The sequence below is a fragment of the Vanellus vanellus genome (assembly GCF_965231255.1).
Source record: "Vanellus vanellus genome assembly, chromosome: 5".
Taxonomy (NCBI): Eukaryota; Metazoa; Chordata; class Aves; order Charadriiformes; family Charadriidae; genus Vanellus; species Vanellus vanellus.
In genome coordinates, this window is record NC_138910.1 from 601908 (window position 1) to 625287 (window position 23380).

At 42.7% G+C, this 23380-nt stretch overlaps 1 protein-coding gene across 1 annotated transcript in view; it reads left to right on the forward strand.

The window, feature by feature from the left end:
* The window catches only part of CCDC148 (coiled-coil domain containing 148), a gene marked incomplete at both ends in the record, with an annotated part of 85448 nt that extends 62720 nt beyond the window's left edge, over nucleotides 1-22728 (forward strand). Inside the window, 5 exons of the mRNA XM_082483428.1 lie at nucleotides 3927-4067; nucleotides 11343-11461; nucleotides 17751-17868; nucleotides 20515-20655; nucleotides 22582-22728. Of these exons, the coding sequence (XP_082339554.1) occupies nucleotides 3927-4067; nucleotides 11343-11461; nucleotides 17751-17868; nucleotides 20515-20655; nucleotides 22582-22728 (666 nt within the window). The remainder of the gene's footprint in view (nucleotides 1-3926; nucleotides 4068-11342; nucleotides 11462-17750; nucleotides 17869-20514; nucleotides 20656-22581) is intronic.
* Between the last annotated feature and the right edge of the window lie 652 nt (nucleotides 22729-23380).

The following is a 23380-nucleotide window of genomic DNA, read 5'->3' on the forward strand; positions in this document are numbered from 1 at the left end:
ACGGAAATTGACACCTTCCCTCCTGTAACCCTCATTCTGGTTTCGTTATTGTTCCGTGTTTCTGTTTAGATGGATGGTTTGAAATTGTAACTGCCTGGTTTCATGAAGTGATACACGTTCTCCTGCTGACGCTTCCCTTGGAGCTCGCTTGCTTTAGGATATGGCGCTGCTATGGGTTTCTTTGCCCACTTGATGGTATTCTTATGCTTGTACGGCTCAGGAACACCGCCCGGTTTGTCCTTCCCTCTGCGTCAGATGGGCCCACACCCGCTGGCTTCCTCTGGAGGACCCATCTAGAAATCTCTGCTGCATAGCAATTTTTGCTTAAGTCCTCATTAGTGAGGACTTCGGTGTGAAGTGAGAAGAGCCTGGCTCAAGCTAGTCTAGAAATGAGGATGTTCTTTTTCATTCTGGGGACGGCTAGATACAGGCCCCTGCCTCAAAAGCTGTTGCATTATTTCTTTCTTACTGGAGCGAGTCCAGTGAAGGTCCATTAAGATGAAGGGTCTGGAGCACCTCTTCTGTGAGGAACAGCTGAGGGAGCTGGGGGTGTCCAGCCTGGAGAGGAGAGGGCCCCGGGGGACCTCACCAATGTGCCTAAGTACCTGCAGGGAGGCTGCCGAGAGGACGGAGCCGGGCTCTGTCAGAGGTGCCCAGGGACAGGAGGAGAAGAAACGGGCATGAACTGAAACACCTGAAATCCCGTTCCACCCATCACTCTTCTCCTGAGAGGGTGGATGAACACTGGAAGGTGTTGGCCAGAAGGCTTGAGGAGCCCCCACCCTCGGGAGATGTTTAACCCTCCAGTCGACATGCTCCTAGGTAGCCAGCTGCAGCTCGCCCTGTCCGGGCAGGGGGTGGTCCAGGCGGTCTTGAGAGGTCCCTTCCAGCCTCAGCTGCTCTCGTTCTCTTTTCTGCGACCATAAACACGGCCTCATATTCCGTTTCACAGAATAAGGAGTTGAATGTGGATCTCCCACAGCCTGGCTAAAATGCTGTGATACGGCAGTCTCGATTAATCAAGTCATTAAATAAAAATTGGAAACTATTTGGAACATACTGCTTGAATTCATTAATGTATTTGGGATGACTGAAAGTATGATATTACTAGGGGGAAAACATACTACTTAGCAAAAGGTTTTGCCCAGTACTTCTTTTAATAACCTGTTTTGAGGAAATTAAGGTAAATGATCCGCATGCAGTATATATTCAAGTGGGACCCGTCATACTGAGTTCTCTTTTTGAAACAAATGACATGGTTTAATGCAGATGCTTAGATCTATTGATATCACAGTACCTCTGTCTAAGGGTTGTTTATGTTAATATGTCACTTCTAATTAATGGAAATGGGGGCGGGGGGAGAACGGGCGTTGTGTGTGCCCACAAGTGCTCAGTGTCCCCCCCCGTTCTTAGAGAAACTCAACACACCTCTGACTGTGGGTTAAAGGGGTGGGGGGCAGGGGGTGCTTCTTTTTAGGGACGAAGGGATAGTTTTACCACTGCCAAAACAGCTCTACCAAATATGACTTTCATTAACAATTTTATTATTTTTATTAAGGGAGCATTTTCAAAATTCTGAGGAGAAAGATCATCTATGAAGAGTAATATCTGTGTTAAAGAACTGCAGTAACATTTTTAGGTTGTTTTCCATACTGTCAAGTTTGAATTCCAGTTTGAAATAATTTTGTAAGAATAGCTAAAAGAAAAAGAGCTGTTTCTGTGCCGTCTGCTGTTACATTGCTGCATACACTCAAATAGATACGGAGAAGTGCGGTTCGCATGTGCATATCCTAGTTGATCCCTCTTGCACATTTGCAAGCGTCCATGCCCAACTGCCGTTTCCACGTGCGCGCGTTTGTGTTCCCTCCTTGCAAACCATCCCACTACAGTTTCTGACATTCATTCCGTGCCGTTAACACCTGCTGGCACAGACAAACTTATCTCGGTCTCTGCCCGCTGCCCCATAAAATAATTAGTAGCATTGTCCCAGTAGGGTGGAGAGGGAGGGAAGTAGAGAGGTTTGGGGTTTCGGGATCTTGTGCCTTTTTTCTCCTAGCTGCCTCCGTTTCCTAGTCACAAGGGTAATTTCTGACTCGGGCCTTTGCTCTCTTCCTGTAAAACATCTAATTAGTGAAGATGGCTGTTTCTGAGCTTTTTTTTTTTTCCTAGAAAGGAGATTTCAGAAGGTGAAACACAGTTATGAACAGGCCCGTGCTGAGAATTAGTTACAAAAATGGAAGAAAAGAGGTTAAAGAGAGTTTAATGCTCAGCTAAATTGTAGTTCTTAACTTTGGGGATGGAGTTGAATCTGGAAAAAGTTGCACGTACTTTGGGAGAATAACAGAGTAAGTGACAGTTGTTTGAAGAACCCCAAAACACGATAGTTTTTATGCAAACATAAAACCACACCAGTTGATGCTTATGGTTGAGTTTGGCACTAAACTGCATTGAACTTCTAAAGATCAGCTCAGGTTGCAGGAGGCAGAAGCAGCAGTTGGTTAGTCTGTGTACGCATGGCGTTCGTTACAGGCAGAGTATCTCTTTAATAAGCTATCTTTAAGTCTTTTATTAAAGAGAGGTTACTTTTTCAACCACTGTAAAATTTCTTGTTATTTTCATGTTATTACTTTGCCTGCACTACGTGAAAAGTTCTGTCAGTGTTTATTCTATTGGGATGCTTTGAAAAGAACAAAATATAATTGTTATTTAAGCAAAGAAGTGGGCAAACGTGGCATCAATCAAAGGTGCAACTCGCTGAGAGCCTCAGACCATGGGGAGCACTGGATTCCTGAACAAAAATCTTTCACAAGCACAAACCAGAAGAATTAATAGAGTCCGTGCACACAGCCAGTGGAATGCGGTAGAGGTGGAAAAAGAAAAGTGAAGTATTTTAGTATCTTCGTATTAAAGTACTTATTGTAGTATAGAAACCCGGATGAAAAATGGCTGAAATGCGTGTTCCTTTGAGGAGCAGGGAGTTGTGTTAGCACGTGACAAATCCATTACAAAAAGAGCTGCAAGCCAACACAAAGGAGACATCGGTAATCCTATTGCAGCCAGAGCGAAAGAGATGAGCGTACAACCGCTCGTGCCAGCACCAGGGTGACGGGGAGCCGCGCTGGCCGAGAACAGCGTGTGCACTCAAAGCAAGTCACTGCCCGGTCCCCGTTACTGGGCACCTGTTCTCTTGTTTGAGCAGCACAGCGCGTCAGGAATATGCGAGAGTGGGTTTGGGGGTGTTGAGCTGCGTGGCGCATCCCGTGCGAGGTGGGGCAGGCCTGCGGGCGCCGGGCGCGGAGCTGGTCCCTGCCCTGCGGCTGCACGCGCTGAGCAGCGCCGCGGGAGCTGGGATGCGGCCAGGTCTCTTCCGCAGCAGAGTGGGCCGTCGGGTGTACAACACCATTACGGGCAGCGGTCACAACCCTTGGAGAGGTGTCGGGGCTTCTAGGCTAATTTTGCAGTTTGAAAGCTGGCAAAAGGTGAAGCCTCTGTCACCGGAGTCTGTTGATTTCTGCCGAGTCCTCGTTGGGAGCGAGGTGCTGTCAGAGATGCCCGACTGGAAGGGTGCGAGGACTCTGGTCTGTTAGGGGAGGCCTCCTGTTGCTCATAGGTCTGCTAAGAAATTTGTGAGTTACTGAAAGTCTGAGCGCTGAAGGGGAGTTCAAGATCTGATGTTACTGAGATGGTTGGGGCAATTTAACCTAAAATCTTCTCATACGTGATTTTATTGTGTATTGCACCAGGCAGTTGCGAACTGCACATGAGCACGAGGAAAGGTGGTGCTTACTAAATGGTTATGTATTGCTGATAACATTATAAATCTTAGTTTGTAAATGGATTACATGGGATTCCTTGCTAGTCTCGGTTTGGCAGGATCCGTGTTGCACGGCTCTGCTGCAGGAATGTCTTCCACCCGTTTCTTCCAGGTGCTCCAGTGGAAAGCCCAGCAGGAGGAGGCTGCGAACCTGCAGGCTGCTGTGGCTGCCAGGAGAGAAGAAGAGAAAGAGGAGAAAGAAAGGCTGCGGAAAGAATGGGAAATGATTCGTAGAGCTCGGGAGAAAGAGAAAGTATGAGAAACTTGTATACGTTTTTGCATATTTTAATGTGTACAATTGCCTGTAAAATCTTTAACTGATCTCACTACCTTGTATTCTTGTGAGTATTAAGTGTTAGCAGAGAGATGAGCAAATGAGGCTTGCTGCTGTCCGTTTCAGCTTTAAAGCTGCCCGCTCTTACACATCGGTTATGTTACTTTGTTACGTTTCCAAAAAAGAAGGCACACACAACTAAGTGCATGTGACTGTCTCCAAGTCACAACGAATCAGCGCAGAGGCACTACTGGATTTTTAACTCTTACAGATTTGTGCTTTTTAGCAATGTGGCAGAGACTATGAAAGCTTCCAGTGCTGCAGTTAAGTGCTGCAATGCAGCAAATGAGCCTTACTGTACGTTGTCTGCAAGGTAGCGCACTGCACTTTGCAGCACAAGGACCTTAAAAGTGGGCCTGAAGCACGATGGCAATATTAACCCTTTCAGCATATCGGAAGTCTGTGTTACGTTGTTCTAAGTACTTATGTGGTGACTGCTTGGGAAATGGCTTTGGTGCCTAAGCCTAAACTTCAACTTAATAGAAAATCAGAAATTCACTATAGTGAATGTGATACTTTTAGAAAATCGAGCTGCATCACGCGTGTATTTGTGTTGACCTTTTTATTTTAATGAGATGGCAAAAATCCAGGACGTTGTTTTATTAAAATTTTACCTCTTTTTCTGATTATTTTTACACTGAAATCTGGCTTGCTTAGAGTCCAACTCAGCTGTGGCGTATTTGTTAAGACTGCGTAATTATTTTGGGGAAAAGTAGGTCGGAGAACTTCATAGATTCTTATTGCTTTGTCTTTCAAATGCTGATGAGCAAATAGTCTCTCTTACTCCTGCTAACATGTTTGCAAGAAGGGTCGCTAAAAGCTGTGCGCTTATGTGGGAGAGAGGTTAAAGAGAACATCTGTCATTCGTGTCGTGGCCAGCCCAGCCCAAACCATGACGTTATAACATACCAGTTAGAAGCAGAGTTAAGAAAACAAAGCTAAACTGTCCCAAAGAGAGGATTTTCAGTATGCATATTGGAGGCTTTAGTGCCATCAGTATGCGTCACACTACAGAAAGCTTGTGCAAAAGAAGGAGGAAAACAAAATCTTTATAAATGTTATCAAGTTTTCCCTTTAGACTTTATCTGCCACTCTTCTGTGTAACATGTCTTACTGGGAGCAAACGTTTACTGATGGGACTACAACACGGCCAGTTAGATGCCCCAGAATTTGATGGATTCTCATGTCAGAAGACGTGCCTGTTGCAGTGATAATCCACAAAACTATCCATACTTAGAGCAATTTGATTAAGTTGATACTAAAACAATTTACAACACTTACTAGAAGCAGAAAGGAAATTATAGCAGAGTAAAATTAATGACTTTCAGGCGGGTGAGACTGCCTTAGCAGAAGAATGAAAATAAAGTCCCACGCTACTTGGAATTCCCCTATCTATTTTTATAGCACTCAAATATCTTTTCCTTGCTTTGTCCAAAGAAACACGTCTTTGTGCCGTGCCAAACAGGTCAAGAGCAGAAGCCCTTGCGGCTCATGGTATTCCTGGTGGCAGTTTGCATAACTGTTGGATTTGGTTATAGCAGCAATTCTGCAAAGAAGCACTTGACTGGAAGTGTTACCTGGAGAAAAGAAATTGAAGCTGCTGCAGCCTTCTTGTCCCCAGGTAGAGACCGTTATCTCCTCGTTAGTTCCCATTGCTGCAGGTCCCCAGAGCCCAAATTTGAAAAGCTGCCTAATTTCAAATTGATTTATTTTATTTGTGAGTTCATTGTTCTTGCTCACGACTGCATTTGCATATTGCATGTATCGGTTTCTCCTCTAGCTGAAGAAGTCTCTGCTTACATTGATCACCTGATTTTATTCTTTTTCTGCAATTTATCTTAAAGATGAAATATACATTCTTGGCAGAGCGTCATCTTTCATTTAAACTATGCTAAATCAGATAGTTAGCAAAATTGCAGCTGACTGTCCAAAAGTCAGATTCATGAGATGTTTCTCTCTCCTTCAAAATACACAGAATACTCTCACTTTTCATGGGAATCAGAAAAATTCAGATTGGAAAGGGACCTCAGGAGGTCTCTAGTCCAATCTCCTGCTCAAAGCTGTGTCAGTTATGAGGTCTAACCAGGTAACTCACGGCTTTATCCTTATTTTAGTTTGTTTTATTTATCCTTCAATTTATGTCTAATATTTAAGAGTGTCATTTCAGGTTCAAGAGCTGAGAAAGCCATATTTATGTGCTTGCAAACCATGCACTTTCAGAGAAATCCCAGCTCCGTTGAAATCAGTGTTGGTTTACCTTTAATTGTCTTACAATAGATGTTGTTGGTGAACTTTTTAGACACAAATGTCTATAAAAAGACTGGGGAATTTTTCAAGATTATGGGTATGTGCATTGTGTTACAAAACTGTATTGTATATGTGATTTTTTTTTTCACACTGACCCACGTTTCCTGGTATTTGTTCTTGGTTGTTATGTTGTTACTGTTCTTATATGTGGGGCTTAAAGTTATAAAATAACAAGTTAAGGCAGAACTTCTATGTTCGGTGTATGCGTTCATCTTCTATAGAAGAGTTTTCAGGGCAGGGGTGGTGAAATTTTGGCTGGTATGGATGACGCGTACGTTGTCTCAGGTGGAGCATGTGATTGTGAGGTTTTGTGTTCTCCACCAGCGCTGGAAAGAGGTACAGGGTGCGGGGCAGCCTGTATTAATGGCGGTCAGCTGCTCAGGGTACGAGAAACTTCACTGCCGCTTTTCTTTTTGTCACAGCTTGTTCTGCTTCTCTGCCCTCCCCCTGTGTGTGTGTGTCGTGGCAGGTGGCTCCGGAAGCGCCGGGGAGGGCGGCAGGGGCTGTGTTGCGCTGTCCCCCAGCCGTCTTCATCCCCCCTGTAAATGCTTTGGCTGCGCAAACTTTCCACTTGTCTCTGGCCTGTGTGTGGTGCCTGTACGGAGCAGTCCTCTGCCTGTGCACAGATGGAATAGCAGCTGTTGGAGGTCAGCACTGGTGTTTCATTTGAGTGTATTACGTCTTAGATCCTTAAAAAGGGCAGCTAACCTTACGCTGCAGCTGCTTTGCTGGTGAATAGTCTGTGGCAGAAAGAAGAAAATGTAGAATATCCGTGATCGATGTAAAAGAAATGCCCGCGCTCTACCTAGTTTGTCGCCTAGGCAGGGTATTTCAAGTACATCCAAACCTGAGGACAGGTAAAGGGACGTTAAATCTTAAATACCAATGCTACATTTGCTCTGTTCGACTGCAGATCAGATTTTTTCCTATATATTTAAATATGGAATTTCGGAAGTATCCACCGGCCCCTAATTAGAGTTTATGAGAAAGCCTTCAGGCAATGTGGAACACGAAAAAGGAATAATTGCAAAAAGGAGAGTTTTATTTCATAAATATAAGTACTACAAACAATATTAAATGGAAGCATTCTAGGAAATAAGGTTATAGCCATCCTTATTTCCTGCCCTTCATGTGTAAAAATGGCCTATATAAAGAAATGATTTGCTTATGGGTTGGGAATTCTGAAATATAAGCACTGTTTGGAAGACCTGTTTTATTCTGAATCATGATAGTTAAAGGTTTTTCTGCACAAAGTCAGTCATATAAGATGGTGGTATTTTGACTGCCATTTCAACTGAAATCTCCAAAAGAAGATTAGATTCAATATAGTAAAGTGGATGATACAGAAGTTATTTTTATTGCCATTTTATGAAGGTTTTCCTGCGTGATATGATTCCATAAGTAATTTTCATTGTAAGAAATTACCTGTATTTTGGGAGGGCGAATAAAGTCTCAGACCTTCACAGGAACTTTATTCATTTAATTGTAAAATCGGCAGATTACTGAGGTATAATTTAAATTGTTTACATAATTAATTTTATAATTAACATTAAACAGTCTTTTCAAAAACTCAGTCATCATTTTCAAGGTAAACACTATCTTTGTTTTGCTGAAAGCAATAACTTTTAATGAATTTTGTAGCTTTTCTCTTTCTTTTCATCGTAGCAATTGCCAAGAAGTCTGTAGGTCCAAGGGATTAAGGGGTTTCTCAGGCAGCTCTGAGGTAGTATGAAGCACCATGCCGTTCTCTGGCTGTTCTTTTGGGTTCTGATTTGGAAGTACATCAGGGTATGTCATTATTTCTGTGTCCCAGCTTGTCTTTCTCTTCTGGTACCTGCATGCGGGATGGAAAAAAGAAGTGGAAATGAAAGAGTGAGAAGTACAACAAAGAGAAATTGCAAGAGCACTAACCATTGTAGATCTACTGTGTCATCCCAGCTCTTCTTGTTGGGACAGCAGGGTCCTTGGTATGGAGATGACATGGAATATGAGTTGTATTATTATGTGTTGTTGTTGTTATTATTATGTGTTAATAACTGGAACAGGCAGGATAGGTCAGCTGAGCGTCAGCTGGGGCAAGAGGCTGCAAGGTGAGGCCAGACGGGAGGTGTTATGCCCAGCAGTGCTGGGGCTTTCCACAGCCAAAAGGATACGAGGAATGGCTGGAGTGTCATGGTGCCAATAAACATAATTGATACCTTTCATAGACTGAGTTGAGGAGTTACGATCATATCCTGTCACTTTAAGTAGGTTGAACTGGTTTATATTATTTACATAATAAGGAGGAGTGCAGTGCCCTGAATACATTCCTCTGTCTTTGAACTTACATTCATACTCAGGTTCCTATCTGCAGATGTCTAAACCCTTCCTGAAAAGTAGTTGCTGAAGTTAGGTAAACTAAAGGGCTTTTTGTCCTAATACATAACTTGTCTGTTAGCGCTTATTTCAAAATCTTACTTGTGATTTTATGTCTTCTCCTTCTCTTTGTTTTTTCTATACTGGATTAACGGTCATCATTTACATACATTTTGTATCACTGTTAACCGTCCAAACAATGCGTGCTTTTCACCAAGCCATGAGATGAAGTTGTTGAAGTTAGCCCTAGCCCCGAGCACTGAGTTTTGCAGCAAGCAGCTGTGGTCCCATGGGTGGTGGGGAGCTGCCCGGTCTCTCCTGAAACAAGTCTAACTTCCTACATCCATCAGCAAGGAGCTCCACCAGCCTCCACCCACCGCCTGGAGAGCTGTCTCTTCTTTCTGTTCCGAACCTGGCTCTTGCTCCTGTCAGCTGAAGCCTCCTAGTTCTCACGTTGGAGCAGCAGAATTGATCTCCACCCAGCCTTTGTGACACTCGTGAATTTGTAGGCTTCTTATCAAATCCCCTAGAAGGTCTCTCTTCTCCATCTGAATAGTCCTGTCCTGTTCCTTCTGCACCTGTATGAAAACTCTACGAACACAACGAACCTTTGATCATGCTGTTTCTCTCCTCTTTCCATATGAAAAGGTTCCTTTCTGAGAGGGAGGGGTCAGAACTGCATATGGGACTATGAACATATTTTCTGGCTTTTCCTGTTCTTTTTGTACTGGGTCCTGACACCAGACATGTTTGAGTTGCTTTTCGACTGCTGCGGTGCTCTGAGCTGGTGCGTCACAGGAGGGCTGGAGGTGCCCCCCTGGTTGGTGGCACTCGCATTCGGGCTCTAGTGCTCGTTCGGCTGCCCTGTTGCTGGCACTGTGTTTTCTGCTCCCCAGAGGATGGTTTCTTGGCCTTAGTGACACTTGCTGCGCGCCGCCATCAGCTTTATTGAGGCCTGCAGTCTCTGCTTCCTGCAAGCCTTGCTCGGCGTCAGCCACCGGCGCTCGTTGGCACGGCGCACCCTCAGGAAACCGTGCTGTGCCCTGTCGGATTGTGGAGCGAGACTTACAGGAGGACGTTCCCTGCGTTTTGCTCTGCAAGCAGAATGGCCTTTTTCTTTTACAAGAGAGGAATTTGAAGCCCTGTGCCCCTGCCGGGTGCCTGAGGCGCGAGAGGCCTACCTCTGTGACAGCGGCAGGCAACGGCCTCTTCTACACGTACCTGAAAAATAACAGCTAGAGAGTTGTGTGTACTCAGTTCACCTTGTACCGTGTTGCAGATATTACACTTTGTACCCAACTGATGGCTAATTAGGAGCGGCACTGATGGCAACCCAGCTGTGGCACTTGGGACTTGGTTAAAATTAATCTTATTTTATAAGATTAGTTATCTCGGCAGCAAAGTAAACATACTTGTATTTCAGGGATGTCTTACCTAGACGGGAATGATGTAATTGGTGCTGATCGTGCTGTGTGGGTTAGATGACCTCCTGAGATCCCTACAAACCCTGTGTTGTAGTGGCTCCAGCATGTGTGAGCAGTACCTGAGCGGTTCCCCTAACACCAGCGTCGGAGTGCGGTGTTGGAGTCACAGTGCTGAATCTCAGAGGAATTCAGATGTTCATGAAAACTGTATTTTAAAAATTCTGAAGTCAGCACTTCACAGATGAGAAGGTGATTCTTCTCCCGTGTCTGAACAAACCTGCTCTATCAGCTTTCCGGATAGCTCAAGTCACCATTCGAGACTTTGGGAAGTACAGCACTGCAGCAGTTCCCTTCTCGAGGTGGCATTTGTAACGTGTGTCATGGCAAGGTGGGGTTTACAGGCTTGCTGCAAGTTCCACCAGTTGTCTTGGAAGAATTGCCCTGGTTTTAGGAATAGAATCCTGTAGATTTTTTTCAAATTTTTCATTTTTTTTCAGAGTTTCACTTCAGCGATATTCACTTTAAATCCTGGTTCCTCATTTTGCATCCAACCCCCCTCACCTTTCCAGATAAGCTTCCCCGCTCAGGTTTCACAGTCTTGCTTGGGGCCTTCCTTTCTCACTCAGCTCTGGAAAAGCTTCATACTTTCATGAGGAGCACTCCTGCTTCTTCCTCTTCCTCAGCAGGTGCTCCGCCTCAGCCGAAGCGCCCTGGGCTGGCGTGGATCCAGCCCTTTGAGCTCACCGAGGGCATTGTAACTCACGGAACATTCGCTCACTGGAGCGGCGTAGTTGAAGGTTTTGATGGCAGAGGAGGAGATCGAGAAGCAAATGCAAGTGGTAGTCTTCGGGTTGCAGTATTGGAAAACTATATTAAAGTGTCTGCACTCTGATTTTACTATTTCTGTGTTGGGGGCTCCACACCCTCTTGTTCTCCTAGTAAATCTGTTGTTAGCTGGTCTGTTTGGTTTACTGTTCTAAAATACAAATTTTATTCCAAAAAGACTAACATTGGAGGTTTGTTAACTTAATGCTTTTCTTTATTTGCTCTCACTACCTTGCCTTGGGAATGATTGTTATTTTGTTTACTGCATTTGTCCAAACTCTAGGTGAAAAAGTACTGGGCTGAGAAACAGCTCAAGTGGCAAGAACAGGAAGAGAAAGGTCTACAACGTCTGGAGGAATTAAGAAAATTAATGGCTGAACAAGCAGTTAAAGACAGAGAAAGGTAAAAGAAATTAAATGTGAATACCTATAGTATCAATAGGAACTTCTTATAATCTAATTTGCTTTCATCTCCCAACTTTCTAAATTAGAATAAATTGAGATAAGTAACTTTTTTTTTTTCTCCCGTTTGGCAGTTACCCCAGTCTATATACCAAGGCTGCACGGTGACTGTATCCCAAATGCAATTTATTAGTTAGTTTGAATTAATTCATATCCGTCAAAGTTTTAGACCTTTCTAAGTGCTAAACTGTTGGAATCATGATAGGGTACACACATTAAAACCAGCTCCCTTTGTGATTTTTTTTTTACTTGTAGCTGGGAAATAAGACCTTCTACATTCCCACTTTGCAAAATTGTTTATAATCGGGTTTGGTTTTTTGAGAGACAAGCAAGAGGAACACATCAAGTACTGAACAGCCTCGAAGATATTTAGTATTCTTTTAGAGGGTCTTAAACTACACATCTAGTAGTAGATGCTCTTCACCTGTTTGACTTTGACTCATTTAGGACTTCAGCCTGTTAACGTTTGAATCCTTGCCAAGTCTTCATTGCAGAGTATGGCCTTTAATGAACTGTTGAAGAAACACTTGATTTCACTGAGCAGCATAAACCCCCCTGTATGTCGTTTGGTTATAATTGCTGTCAAATCACAGGCTTACTTTTTTTGCATAGAGGGAGCCACCACATTGCATGGACCAGAAAAGTAATTAAAATAGGGTTGAAGTACCATTGGCATTAGAATATTAAACTTGGTCTTAAGCATTCTGTGGGAAACAGTACTTCAATCTCATTTTGTTACAGTACCTTGCTGACAGCTAAATTTAAATGTCTGTATCCTTATGCTACAAATACATCTATACCTTTCCTTAAACATCATTTTAGCTCATAGCAAAAGAAACACACATACTTGAATTACTGAGTTTTCAGCAGAACTGATCAGGAAAAAATGGCTTTTCTTTAAACCTGCGTGCTGCACTATGCCATACAGTTGGGGAACGATGTTTTCTTATGCTAATAACGTTGCAGAGTAAAATATAAGGAAATGGCACCATTCATTGAGGAATGCAGGAAGGAAATAATCACACCTTCGGGCTGTTATGAATCAAAAGTCGATAAATGCTTCGCATTATGTTTCCCAGAATTGGCATACTGTACAAAACAAGACAGTTTAAAGAAAAATGCTTACTGTTTGTGGAGATTAATAATTCTTTGAAATTACTTAATGCTTTTCATCTTCAAAGACTTCAGAAACATTAATCAAAGAAGGGCAGAGAGATGTTACTGTTATTAGATATGGTAGTGCTACAAATATGGTATAAGGCATTTTAAAATACTGTGCTGAACTTAGGGAGGCACACTGGCGTCATGGTTTCACAGTGCGGAACTGCCGGCCTGCAGAAACCAACAGGATTCTTACACGTTCCACCTGTTGCAGCACATACATTGGTTTTGAGTCTCTGCAGAACTGACCATGAAAGACGGCACAGGCCAGTACCACAGTTCTGATCTGACATGTTTTCAGGCTTTTTTGGGAAAGGAAAACATGTTTGGATCGTGAGCTGACTGACTATTCCAAGTACAAGATATGGCCTGGGTAGGGCATAGAGTTTCGAATAGGTACAATAAGATATTAAAAAGGGGTCTGCTGTTGCCCGGAATTGCTCTTAAAATTAATTTAAAATTAAGTAATCAGGTTTATAAAAAGGAAAATTATTATCACAGAGTCACTGTGGTGCTCTATTTATTCAGGTCTCGCTTTGTAATTGCAAGATGCTGAATAGCTGGAGCTATGACCAGATCAAAGAAAAGGATGAAAGGCATCTGAAACTGGATGTAGAGTTTCAAGTGACTAAGTCCAAATTTGCTTTCTACAGTTCCTATGCTTAGTGACTGTAGGACAGTGGAGACATTTAACAGACTGGACATTTCATTTTGGCCTGGAAGTTCCTAGGTAGCTGCAGTTTTATGTTGCCTGCATGTCTTAGAACGGTTGTCTTCAGAGCAGCTGGCTACCCAGCACCTGCCTAAGCACCACTGCGTTTAAGTTGTGTGAGTTCCCAAAGATGTTGATCAAGTAAAAGATGGTGAGAATAGTGAGTTCAACACAAAATCCTAAAAAGCAGTACTATCTGCATTCAGAAACATGGGAGAGGGGAAGAGGATTGTGCTGCGATTTCTGCTCAAAGCACAATATCTATTCTGTATTCATTTTTTATCCAACAGTCATTTCATACAAAATTTGTAAAACAGCGTTTAAAAAAATCACGGGGTCTGGGGTAAGAACCTACGTCTGCCCAGGTCCTGTCAAATGCCCCAACAAGTAGGCAAAAGTCATACTCCTTTCTGCTGTCTTCTACTCCCATTCATTTTGTGTTGTTTGTGGACAGTGGTCCAGCTATTAAAGCGGGGGTGGAGGTGTTCTTACGTAGGTTATGGTACATTCCCGCTGGTTGTGATGCTGGCCGATAATGCAGAAAAGGCAGATTTGAACTCCTTCAGGTTAAGAACCTGAGATTAAAACTGTCTGGACAAGAGCTCTGATTGCTGGTGTGTATCATGAAAGGTCTGGGCTGGCCATGTTTGAGAAGGAAAGCAGACAGTTCTGATCCTTTTTTTTAATAAAAATTAAAGGTTTAGTAGATGACAGCTCCAGAGAGAGAAATGCTCCAGAAAGACAGCAGGTACTCGATAAATGCCGTGTGTTCTCCTTACTGGCATTCAGTAGGACTTAACCCCATTAAACTGGTGCAGCTGGTGGGACTGCTTCGGGGGTATGAAGTTAGTGTTGGCGAGACCTGTTTGCACGTGGCCCGTTGAAAGCAGAGATGGAAGCATGGATGTACATCTACTGCAGCTGGTCCCTTATACATACGGGGGATCACACGTTCAGCTCTTCTCACTGTCTTAAGTTAGATCTACGTGTCTGTGTCATTAGCACACTGAATTATAAGCTCTCTTTTAATGTGGTATTCAAGAACTACAAACTGCATTTAAGTCATGTTGAGCTTCAAGACCGAGCATCCAAAAGGGCAGATGTTTGTTGCTGACAGTCTGCTTCTCCCTTTTTTAATCTGTGCAGTGAATTTCAGTCAGGTCCTCCATCCGTCCCTTAGGTATGGAATGGATTGAATATAGGTAAAATATTCTAAAAGAATATTATCCCCCTGAAGCAATAGATTTTGCATGAATGTTGCAGGGTGAGAATTAAATTGGCGTGGAATTGTGCAAATATTTTCACTCACTGCCTGTGAGGAATGGATTGGCACAGTCCTACTCTCCAGTGAGGCAGCGAGTGGGAAACATTTGTGGGCATTTTACCCCAGCCCCTGTACCGCTGCCGGTCCCAGCCCTGAATTCAAAGGGCAGTGGTGGGAGAGGCGGGAGGAAAGGGTTGCTCTTTGCAAGAGTTTTATCCAACTAACCAGCCAAAACGGAGCCGTGGCAGCTGTTTGCCGTGCAGCTCTGTTTACAGCGTGCAGGGGGTGAAGTTGCCCTTCGCAGCAGTTCCCTGTGGGCCAAGCGTGCGGACAGCCTTCCCTCTCCCCTCCTGCCCCACCTCAAGGGTTCCCCTTCCCGAAGCACAGCTCTCACCCACCGCCCCGCAACCCTCCCGCTCGCTCCCCAGTGCTGCGCGCTGAAGGGACGCAGGACAGAAAGCATCCAGAAAAACTGTGGACAAATGATTGGGCGTCAAAGCCATTCAAGAGGCTGGGCAGGGGCGAGGGCTGTTGGGGGAGCCGGTGCTCGCGGCATCTTTGCTTCGAGCTGGGGCCGTCAGGGTTACGCGTGCCTGTAGAGCCGGGGCTGGTTGGGCTGTGCGCCCCGACACAGCCCCACCGCGCGTTCGCAAAGGGTCTGGTCCGTCAGTTTGGTCATGGCAACCGGTGGTTACTTCTGAAATGTCCAAATTAGGGTGTGAAACGCTTTCTGTCCCAGCTGCCTCGTGCCTCGGTGGCACTGCGCGTTGATTCAGCCTGGCACGGCTGGGCACACGAGCTCACCTTGGCCACTGAGCTAATGCTTTCTGCTCTTTATATGAGACTTACTCAGCTGACAACAGTAAACAGGACAAGTTGTGATATAGGGCAAAAGCCCTATCTATATTATAACTCGATTATTTAAAGTTTTGCTAAAGCTTTCATAATAAACACAGTAGTTCATTTTTTCCTATTGAATATTTATGAGACAGCATCTGAAAGCAGAGTTTTAATGAAATTATGCTTATCAAAAATTACATAAGTGTGTGCCCACAATACTTCAAAAAGGTAGCTTTACTGAAACTAATCAGCTAAGCTCATTTTTCAGCTGGTGATTTATTAAAATTGTTACTTTCTGTGGTACTTAAAGTCAAAATTGAATATTAAGACATTTTAATTTTAAGCTTTTCTATAAACTTAAGTTTACTTTGAAGAAATAGCTCAAATATTACTAAGTATAATAGAGTGCAAGAGAATTAACAGCTTTATTTGGATGTGGACACTTTAAAATCAAAGCTCAAGTAAACATTTAAAGCCAAGTATAAAAAGTATTGGAAGAATGTTCCAAATTAGGAACACAATGTACAGTTAATATTTATTTACAAGGTTCTCTGCCTTCCCTGGGTGTAGGTTTCATAGCTCTGCCGTTGCCCTCTGACAGTGAAACTTAATCTTTGTTAATCCTGGCCTTGGTCTCTCCAGCACGAGCGAGATGATGATCTCCTAAGGATAACATAGTCATGAGAACAGGGACCTTCTCCTTAGGAGCAACAAAAGCCGCATCGGGACGCGAAGTCCTCGCTCTGCCCTGCTCTGCCTGGCAGTTACTGTGGCACTCACTCACACCTATTCACACTGGGTATGGAAAGGCCATAAAATGTTTCCATTTAGCGATGCCTCATGTTCCTATGTATGTGAAAACTTCTGCAGGAGAGGCAAAGCACTTGAAGTCAGACCTGGATGAGTGCCCCTGGGTTTTCCTTCTTGGTAACTTGCAGAAGTTCCCAGGGTACGGAATTTCACGTTTGGTAACACTGGGGTGTGTTAGAACACGAGTCACAGTAGTCGGCTCAAGCAGGGTGGAAGCTTTTCGATATAATATCATTTTTGTCATTTTTTCAGAGGAATATGAATATCTGCTTTTAATTACATTTTCTTCATATAAAAAGCAGATTAGGCTTTCTCCCTGCAACAAAATTACCTCTGAAGATTACTGCTGTAAGCATTCATCTGCCTAAACTACAGTGGCTGCAGTAAGAAACGGAAAGCCTCTCTGGGGCATCCCCGGGCAGCTTTGTACCACTCTCTGGGGACAAATTTGTTTGTCGTGATAATTGTTTTGGATTATTGATGCAATGATCTTTTCTAGCTACCAACATAACTGTACGTTTAGTTCTCATTTTGGCAGTTTATAGCACAAGTTATATACTCCTTTGAGCTTACTAAAATTTCGAGAGTAAGAAAATAAAAATACAGGCTTTATTGTAGTTGAAGCAGCTCGCTCTGCTCCATTTCTCTAAAGGCAAGTTAAAATTTGAAGGGCAAAAGAAGGACAATTCTCTGAACGCAAAGCATGGCAATGGCAACTCCTACGTAAGCACTAAAAGGGACGTACCAAAGAACACCCTATGGCTCCATCGGAAACAGAGTTTGGCAGCGGACTGAGGGTGCTCAGGAAATACGGTGGGGAGTACTATCGTAGTACTATGGAAGCCTATTGCGGACAGTTGACCGGCAAAAATAATGCTGTAGGTAAAGTTTCAGGATTATTTGTGCTAACCTCCAGTTTTTTTCTTGAAGAAAGATGTAATTCTCAAGTTTTCTTGCTTCTTCCAGTAACAAGATTGGGAGTGATGTGTTTCTTTTAGTGGAAAGGGTTACAGGAAGGAGTTATTCTGCCATACACAGATGTCGGAGAACATTTCTTCTTGGCAAAGAAAATGGGGAAAAAAAGAGTAGCAGGGCTATATAAAGCACGCTAGAGAAAAATCTGCATTCTAGAAATGAAATCTGAAAGGTTAGCCAAGCTGTTTAAAAAAATCAAAACAAAACAAAAGCCAAAAACAAATAAAAAACCACAACTCCACAAGTCTTTCTTCCCCCAAAAAAGCCAAACACAAAAACTCCCCCAAAAACCCCACATTCAAATTAAAAAGCATTTTTTGCATTTTTCAGGTGTTTTGATGAACCGCTGTATTATTATTAGGTGGATATAGAAAACATCAGCCTAGTTTTCAAACTGAAATATCACAACAGAAATTTAAAAGTACACCTGACCAATGTTTTTCCATTTGTCTGTGTGCTGCTTTGCAGGGTGAAGTTTAGACAAGCATTGCTAGAAAAACGGTTGCTGGAGAAAAAGGAACTGGCCCTTCAAGAAGCACGTGAAGAAGAGGAGAAAGAGAAATGCCTTGAAGCGCTCCGACAACAGGTGGGGTTTGTTTCCTGCATAGAGTGTTTTCATGTACGGTAATGATACAAACACTGTCCTATTGTGTGAAAGATAAAAAGAACAAACTATCAAAAGCAAATACTGACAAAGTCAAAAGGCACTTTTGGTCTGACTTTAGCAGTAATTGTGTCATGTTATAAATCCTGTGTGCTTTGTAACTCTGACAACAGGAACAGTAAGATGTCAAATTGCACTGTAGAAGCTGGTGATATCTGAAAATAGATAGATACTATTTTCTCTGGGTTGGATGTGATTTCTCTTTTTCTTTGATTTTTTTTTTTTGGGGGGTGGTGGTGGTGGTTAATAATATTAGGTCTGCCTTGAGTCTTAGGCAAGATTTATGAGTTATTTAAATTCTTTCTGAATTCTGAAAACTTACAGACCTTGGGCAACTTTTCTTCAGAGAGAGATTTAACTCTTTGTTAAACTTTTGCACATTATTTTAAAAAGGACATCCCAGAAAATGCTTGCTATTGTCTGTCATAGTAACTGTAGCTTTTGGGGCACTTTTTCTACTGCTGAATTTTGAAGGAGTAATTTTACCTTCATCTATATTTTTATATCTGATCTCCTTGTTTTTTCCTCCAAAGATTAAAAGGAAAAATCTGGAGTTCACATTCTTTACACTCCAGGAACTGCAGCCTAAATGTGCAGCCAAAGGAAAATAAGGGAGGGAGAAAAGGTGCTCTTCAAACCCTTTTGATTCTGGTTAATTTAAACAGCACTAATGCAGCAGTTTTCTCCCTGGGACTACCCATGGTTAAAAATACAGTATTTGACACAGGCTTGACCTCACCTTCAGCATGTCCCTTGGCCTCAGGATTAACCATCCCAGTACAGTGTGCATGCCAGTGACATTCTTCCTTAGTCCCTCCTGGGCTGTTTGTGGCCTTATAAGTGCTTTCACTTCAGCATTGGGTGTACAAAGTCAAGAAGAAAGGAAAATATAACAGAGTTCAAATATTCCAAGCCATCTTCTGTGGAAGAACTGAGCATAACAGGGATAAGTAAACCTAAGGCATTGTTGGTCTGTTATTTCAGTCATTTTTTAAACTGTTGAACTTAGTCTTATTTCCAGCCAATAGTGCTTTATTTTTCATAATCTGATTCAATTCAATATTTTGCCACATTAACCGTGTTATTTTAGGTTGTCAATGCATTTTTAATAATAACAACTCTATTGTGTCTTTTCTAAGTTACTGGTTGGACTTCATTGTCTTTTGCATCAGATCTTACAAGAGGCTGGTTGAGAGTCACGATGTGTTCATCTCTTCTGACTGACCCAATTCTCTTACCGAAGCAGAAGATGCTTCTAGAATGGCCCTTGCCCAGGATGGTAGACTTCCCACTTCGTGCCCTTTTTCTAACCAATGTTTATTCTCTGTGTTTCACACTGATGAAATACTGCTTCATAGAATATGCCCCTTGGTTGTATGGGGAAAAAAATAAGATCTTTAGTAAAGTCATCCAGTCTGTATATTTTGACAGCCTGTAAATACAAAGATGACATTTTATTAAAGAGGTGGGAAAAAAATTACCATACATAATTTAAAATATTTTTTCTGGTTTGAACCATTCAGGTGGTGTCCTGACTTTTATTATTTTACTCGTGCATCTTTCTGTGTTTTCCAAAGTAGTATTAGCCTATATCTGAATATTTTAACACAAAGAAAATAAGCAATGAAAAAAGGATCTTAAATCTGTAGACTGCAAACTCGACTCTCGCACAGTATCCTGTCTGACAGACTCTTGGTACTGATCTAGCCACAGGAAATTAAACAGTTAAAAGAGACTCACTTAAGAAAAAAACCAAAGGATTATGTTGTTTGTAGCATGTCACTCGATGTTGTTGCCCATGACTCAGTAGAAATTGTGAAGTACTGATCTGAACACCTTTGTTTCCATCGGAAGAAAAAGAAGGAAGTTTGGACTCCCAGGTGTGTGGATATTGCTAAACTGTGAGTCCGTGGGTTCCTGTTGGTTACTGGTTTTGGATGTCAGAGCTGGTGTCAGTCTCTGCTGGAGAGCTGAGGCCGCTATTGCTTCTCTCCTGTAGCATCCCTGTGAGCCGAGGCCACGTCGCACCGCGCTGCCACGGCCCAAAGATCAGTGCAGATATTGGGCAGTGCTGTTTTCTGGTAGCCTGCAGCTTAGCGCAAGCTTGTTTCCTACCGGGGGTGTGACGAGGTACCAACATCAGCTCTCTCTTTGCAGAAATGCCGTCCAGCTTTCAAGTTTGTCTTTTCAAGGACTGGCAATGGGCATTCCCGATATGCAGGTTGTTCTGCGCTAAGCCTGCCCGCGTAGCAGGCGGTTCTCCACGTCACAGCGGTTCTGGGCATGCACAGGGCTGTATTAAGTTCAGCCAATTAAATTGTCTCCATTGGGAAATGGGAAACAAATCTTTGTGGTTATTATTCTCTGTCAAAGTGGTTTTACTCTGGATTCAAGTTTTAAGCTTTACAACTTTTATATATGGATACAAGGTGGTTTAAGACAACTTTTGAAATTTTTAAACCAGGAAAATGATCATGTTCTCAAAGGACATGGGCTATTGATAATAACCTTTTCTCACCTTAGGCTACACAGATAGAGAAATTGTTATTTTCATATAATGTATTTTAGGTGGCCGTTGTTGCAAAATTAGATCCAGCTAGAGTGGTGGCTGATACAGTGGCGTCTAAAGCTCGGATGGGCGTTGGAACCAACAAAGAGTTTGATCTTCAGAAGCCACTGTTTAAGTTGCATACGTACAGTGAACAGCAGGTAACTGTCTGCCATCATACTCTATCGTCTATTGTATGCACATATATCTTGATAGCAATATATAATAGTAGTTTTAATAACATATCGTAAATAGCAATATTCACAGTAGAATATAGAATATAATGTGTGTAAAAATAAAACCATTGGGAGCAATAGGTGGGGTAATCTCCCTGACCCAGTGTCGATGCTGGAGGAGCACAACAGGAGCAGAGTACAAAGGTTCAGGGCCCGCTGGGCTCTCTGCTGCTGCTGGGCACTCCCTCCCAGCATCTCCCACTGCCACCGCAGGAGAGAGGATACTGGGCTAAACGGGCCGCTGGGCAGCTCCTGTGTTTGCTAGGTGTTTTGACTGGTCTGTTTGCTGGGTTTTCATTTCAAAATTCACCCCTTTTATATTTTTATGCATTTATTTAAAAGAGTGCCTCCTTTTCACCTACTCCGGTTAGTGTTGTGCTAAGTATTTGAAGTGAATCGACTCAGCATAAAAGCTCTCCTGAGTGTATACAAAAGAGCTATGTCGCAGGTGACTTAACGAGGGGGTATTCTTTTTTTCTTGGAATATTATGCACAGGACAAATCTCTTCATAAGCTGAAAATTAGTATTTTGTCTATCTTTATGCTTTTGCTGGATTGAAGATCAGTTGGGATGTGGTGTGCAAGGGCTAAAGGAAGCAGGAAACCGAAGTAAGCATACTCCTCTTTTCAGGTCACTCAGATTGCTGAGGGCAGTGCTCGCTCAATTTCAAATGGAATTAAGCAGCACAGGGGAGGATTTTTTTGATTCCTTTACTGTTCCCTATCTGCTTAGTCTGCATTTGAAATTATTCCCGCTCTGGAATCTAAAAATTATGTTTACTGCAAGAGAAGTGCTATGATATAATTCTATGGCATAGAAGCTTTCAGCACTAAGCTGAAATTTAACGATGTCTGTAACTAAGCTCGTCCAGCACTTCCCATTTTAAGACATTTTAAAGCTTCTCAGTTTGGTAAAGCAGACGTGGTACAAGAGATGTAGTTTTTGTTTGGCTATTAAAATTTACCCAAATCTGACCAATGTACGAGGTCCTGAAAAGCCTTAGCTTAAAAACGCTTTGAGCGTGTATTTGGGTTTGATACCTGAGTTCTCAGAATATTCTTCCTGTTTCGACTCCAGCCAGGTTCAGTACTGCTCAGGCTGCAGTACGTGGTTCCTGCCACGCGTGTTGGCATGCTCCGGGCCAGAGCTGCAGTGGTTATGGATAATGGTCTTCCCAGCAGCTCTGGGCACTGGGCAGGTGGTGCTAGACCCGAAGGCGACGTGACACCCTCTCTTGTGCTCCCCCACTGTAGCCCATAGGAAGAGGATTTGAGAGAGGCTCACAAATTTTGTCAAATAACCTTTGGACAAATTTTAGAAGTAATTTCCCTGGGCATTAATTGTTGTTATGTAAAATGGAAGGTGTACTGCCATGTAGTCACTGTGAGACTGTGTAGCTGTGAGAAGAATCATAAATGCGTTTGAAGCAGTTGGATTCCATAGAAACAAACAGGGAGGGATTACAAGTCGTGTGCTGGAAGCAGGGCTGTACTGATGGGGAACGTTAGAGAAGTCAGCAGCTCTTCCGTGAGTAGGCTGAATTCAGTGACACTCAGTTTCTCGTCTGCCCCTTGAGTTTTGGCGAGGAATGACAACCAGGGCTCTTTGTTAAATTAATTTGTGATCATTAATATTAAAGAGGATAATATCAAGATATGTGCAGTGAGACGAGGCTTATTCACTGTAGAGTTTGTCTGCTTTTGAAGGCTTTATTTATGACCGTAACTTTATGACTGTCTTTTAAAACTTTTAAAATATGTGCATCCACAGATAACCTGTGAGATATACTGTGTGTATGAGGAAAGTATTGTTTTGTTTCTATTTATCATTGCTGTGGTTTATTTTAACAGATCATTTCTGATCCTAGACTTCGTGTTGAGCTAGCTCTTCGAGAAGCTGGACTTCATAAAACACTTTATGCAAAAGAGATTTTACCAAAAATTCCTCCACTGAAGCCTCCAAGAAGAGATATGGAGTCTACAGCTTTTAAAATGTAGAGCACCTCTCCTATGAGGAGTAGAGAAGCTTCGGGGGTATTGTCTGGCCTGTAATGTGAAAACTCTAAATAAATTTCCCTTAGGCTGTGTCATAGAACTGCTTAGTTCTCAGCGCGTGCAATCATTCAAAAAAACATGGTGCCTTTCTCATGCAGCGCTACACTGTTTTACAGCTGCCTTGTTGCAGGGTTTAGAGGTCTGGTGGGTGGAGGCTGTTGTAGCGTAATTTCCCATGTCCCTTTCTACTGGGAGACAGGACACTGGGACGCGAACCACTCCTACAGGCGTTAGGGGCCAGTCTGATATGTAGCGTCTGGAGTAGGAACTCTGGTCTTTAATTGGCAGCATAAATCCAAAATAGCTTTGCAGAGCAGTCACTTTAGATTATATTATGATACATGAATTCATCTCACAACTTGCATTGCAGGTTGCCTGAGAATTTGATTATTTTAGTTATAAAATCTCCATTATCTTGAATGTTTCTATTATTCCTTATTATAAGAAGAAACTTAACCTTTGTCTCTATTTAGAAATCAATTTGCTGCATCATATTTACTGCAAACCAGTCATGCAATTTCATATTGCAGATGAGTCTTTCAGTATAAATTATAAATTAGAAATAACATTTCAGATCTGGGATCTTTATTTTGGA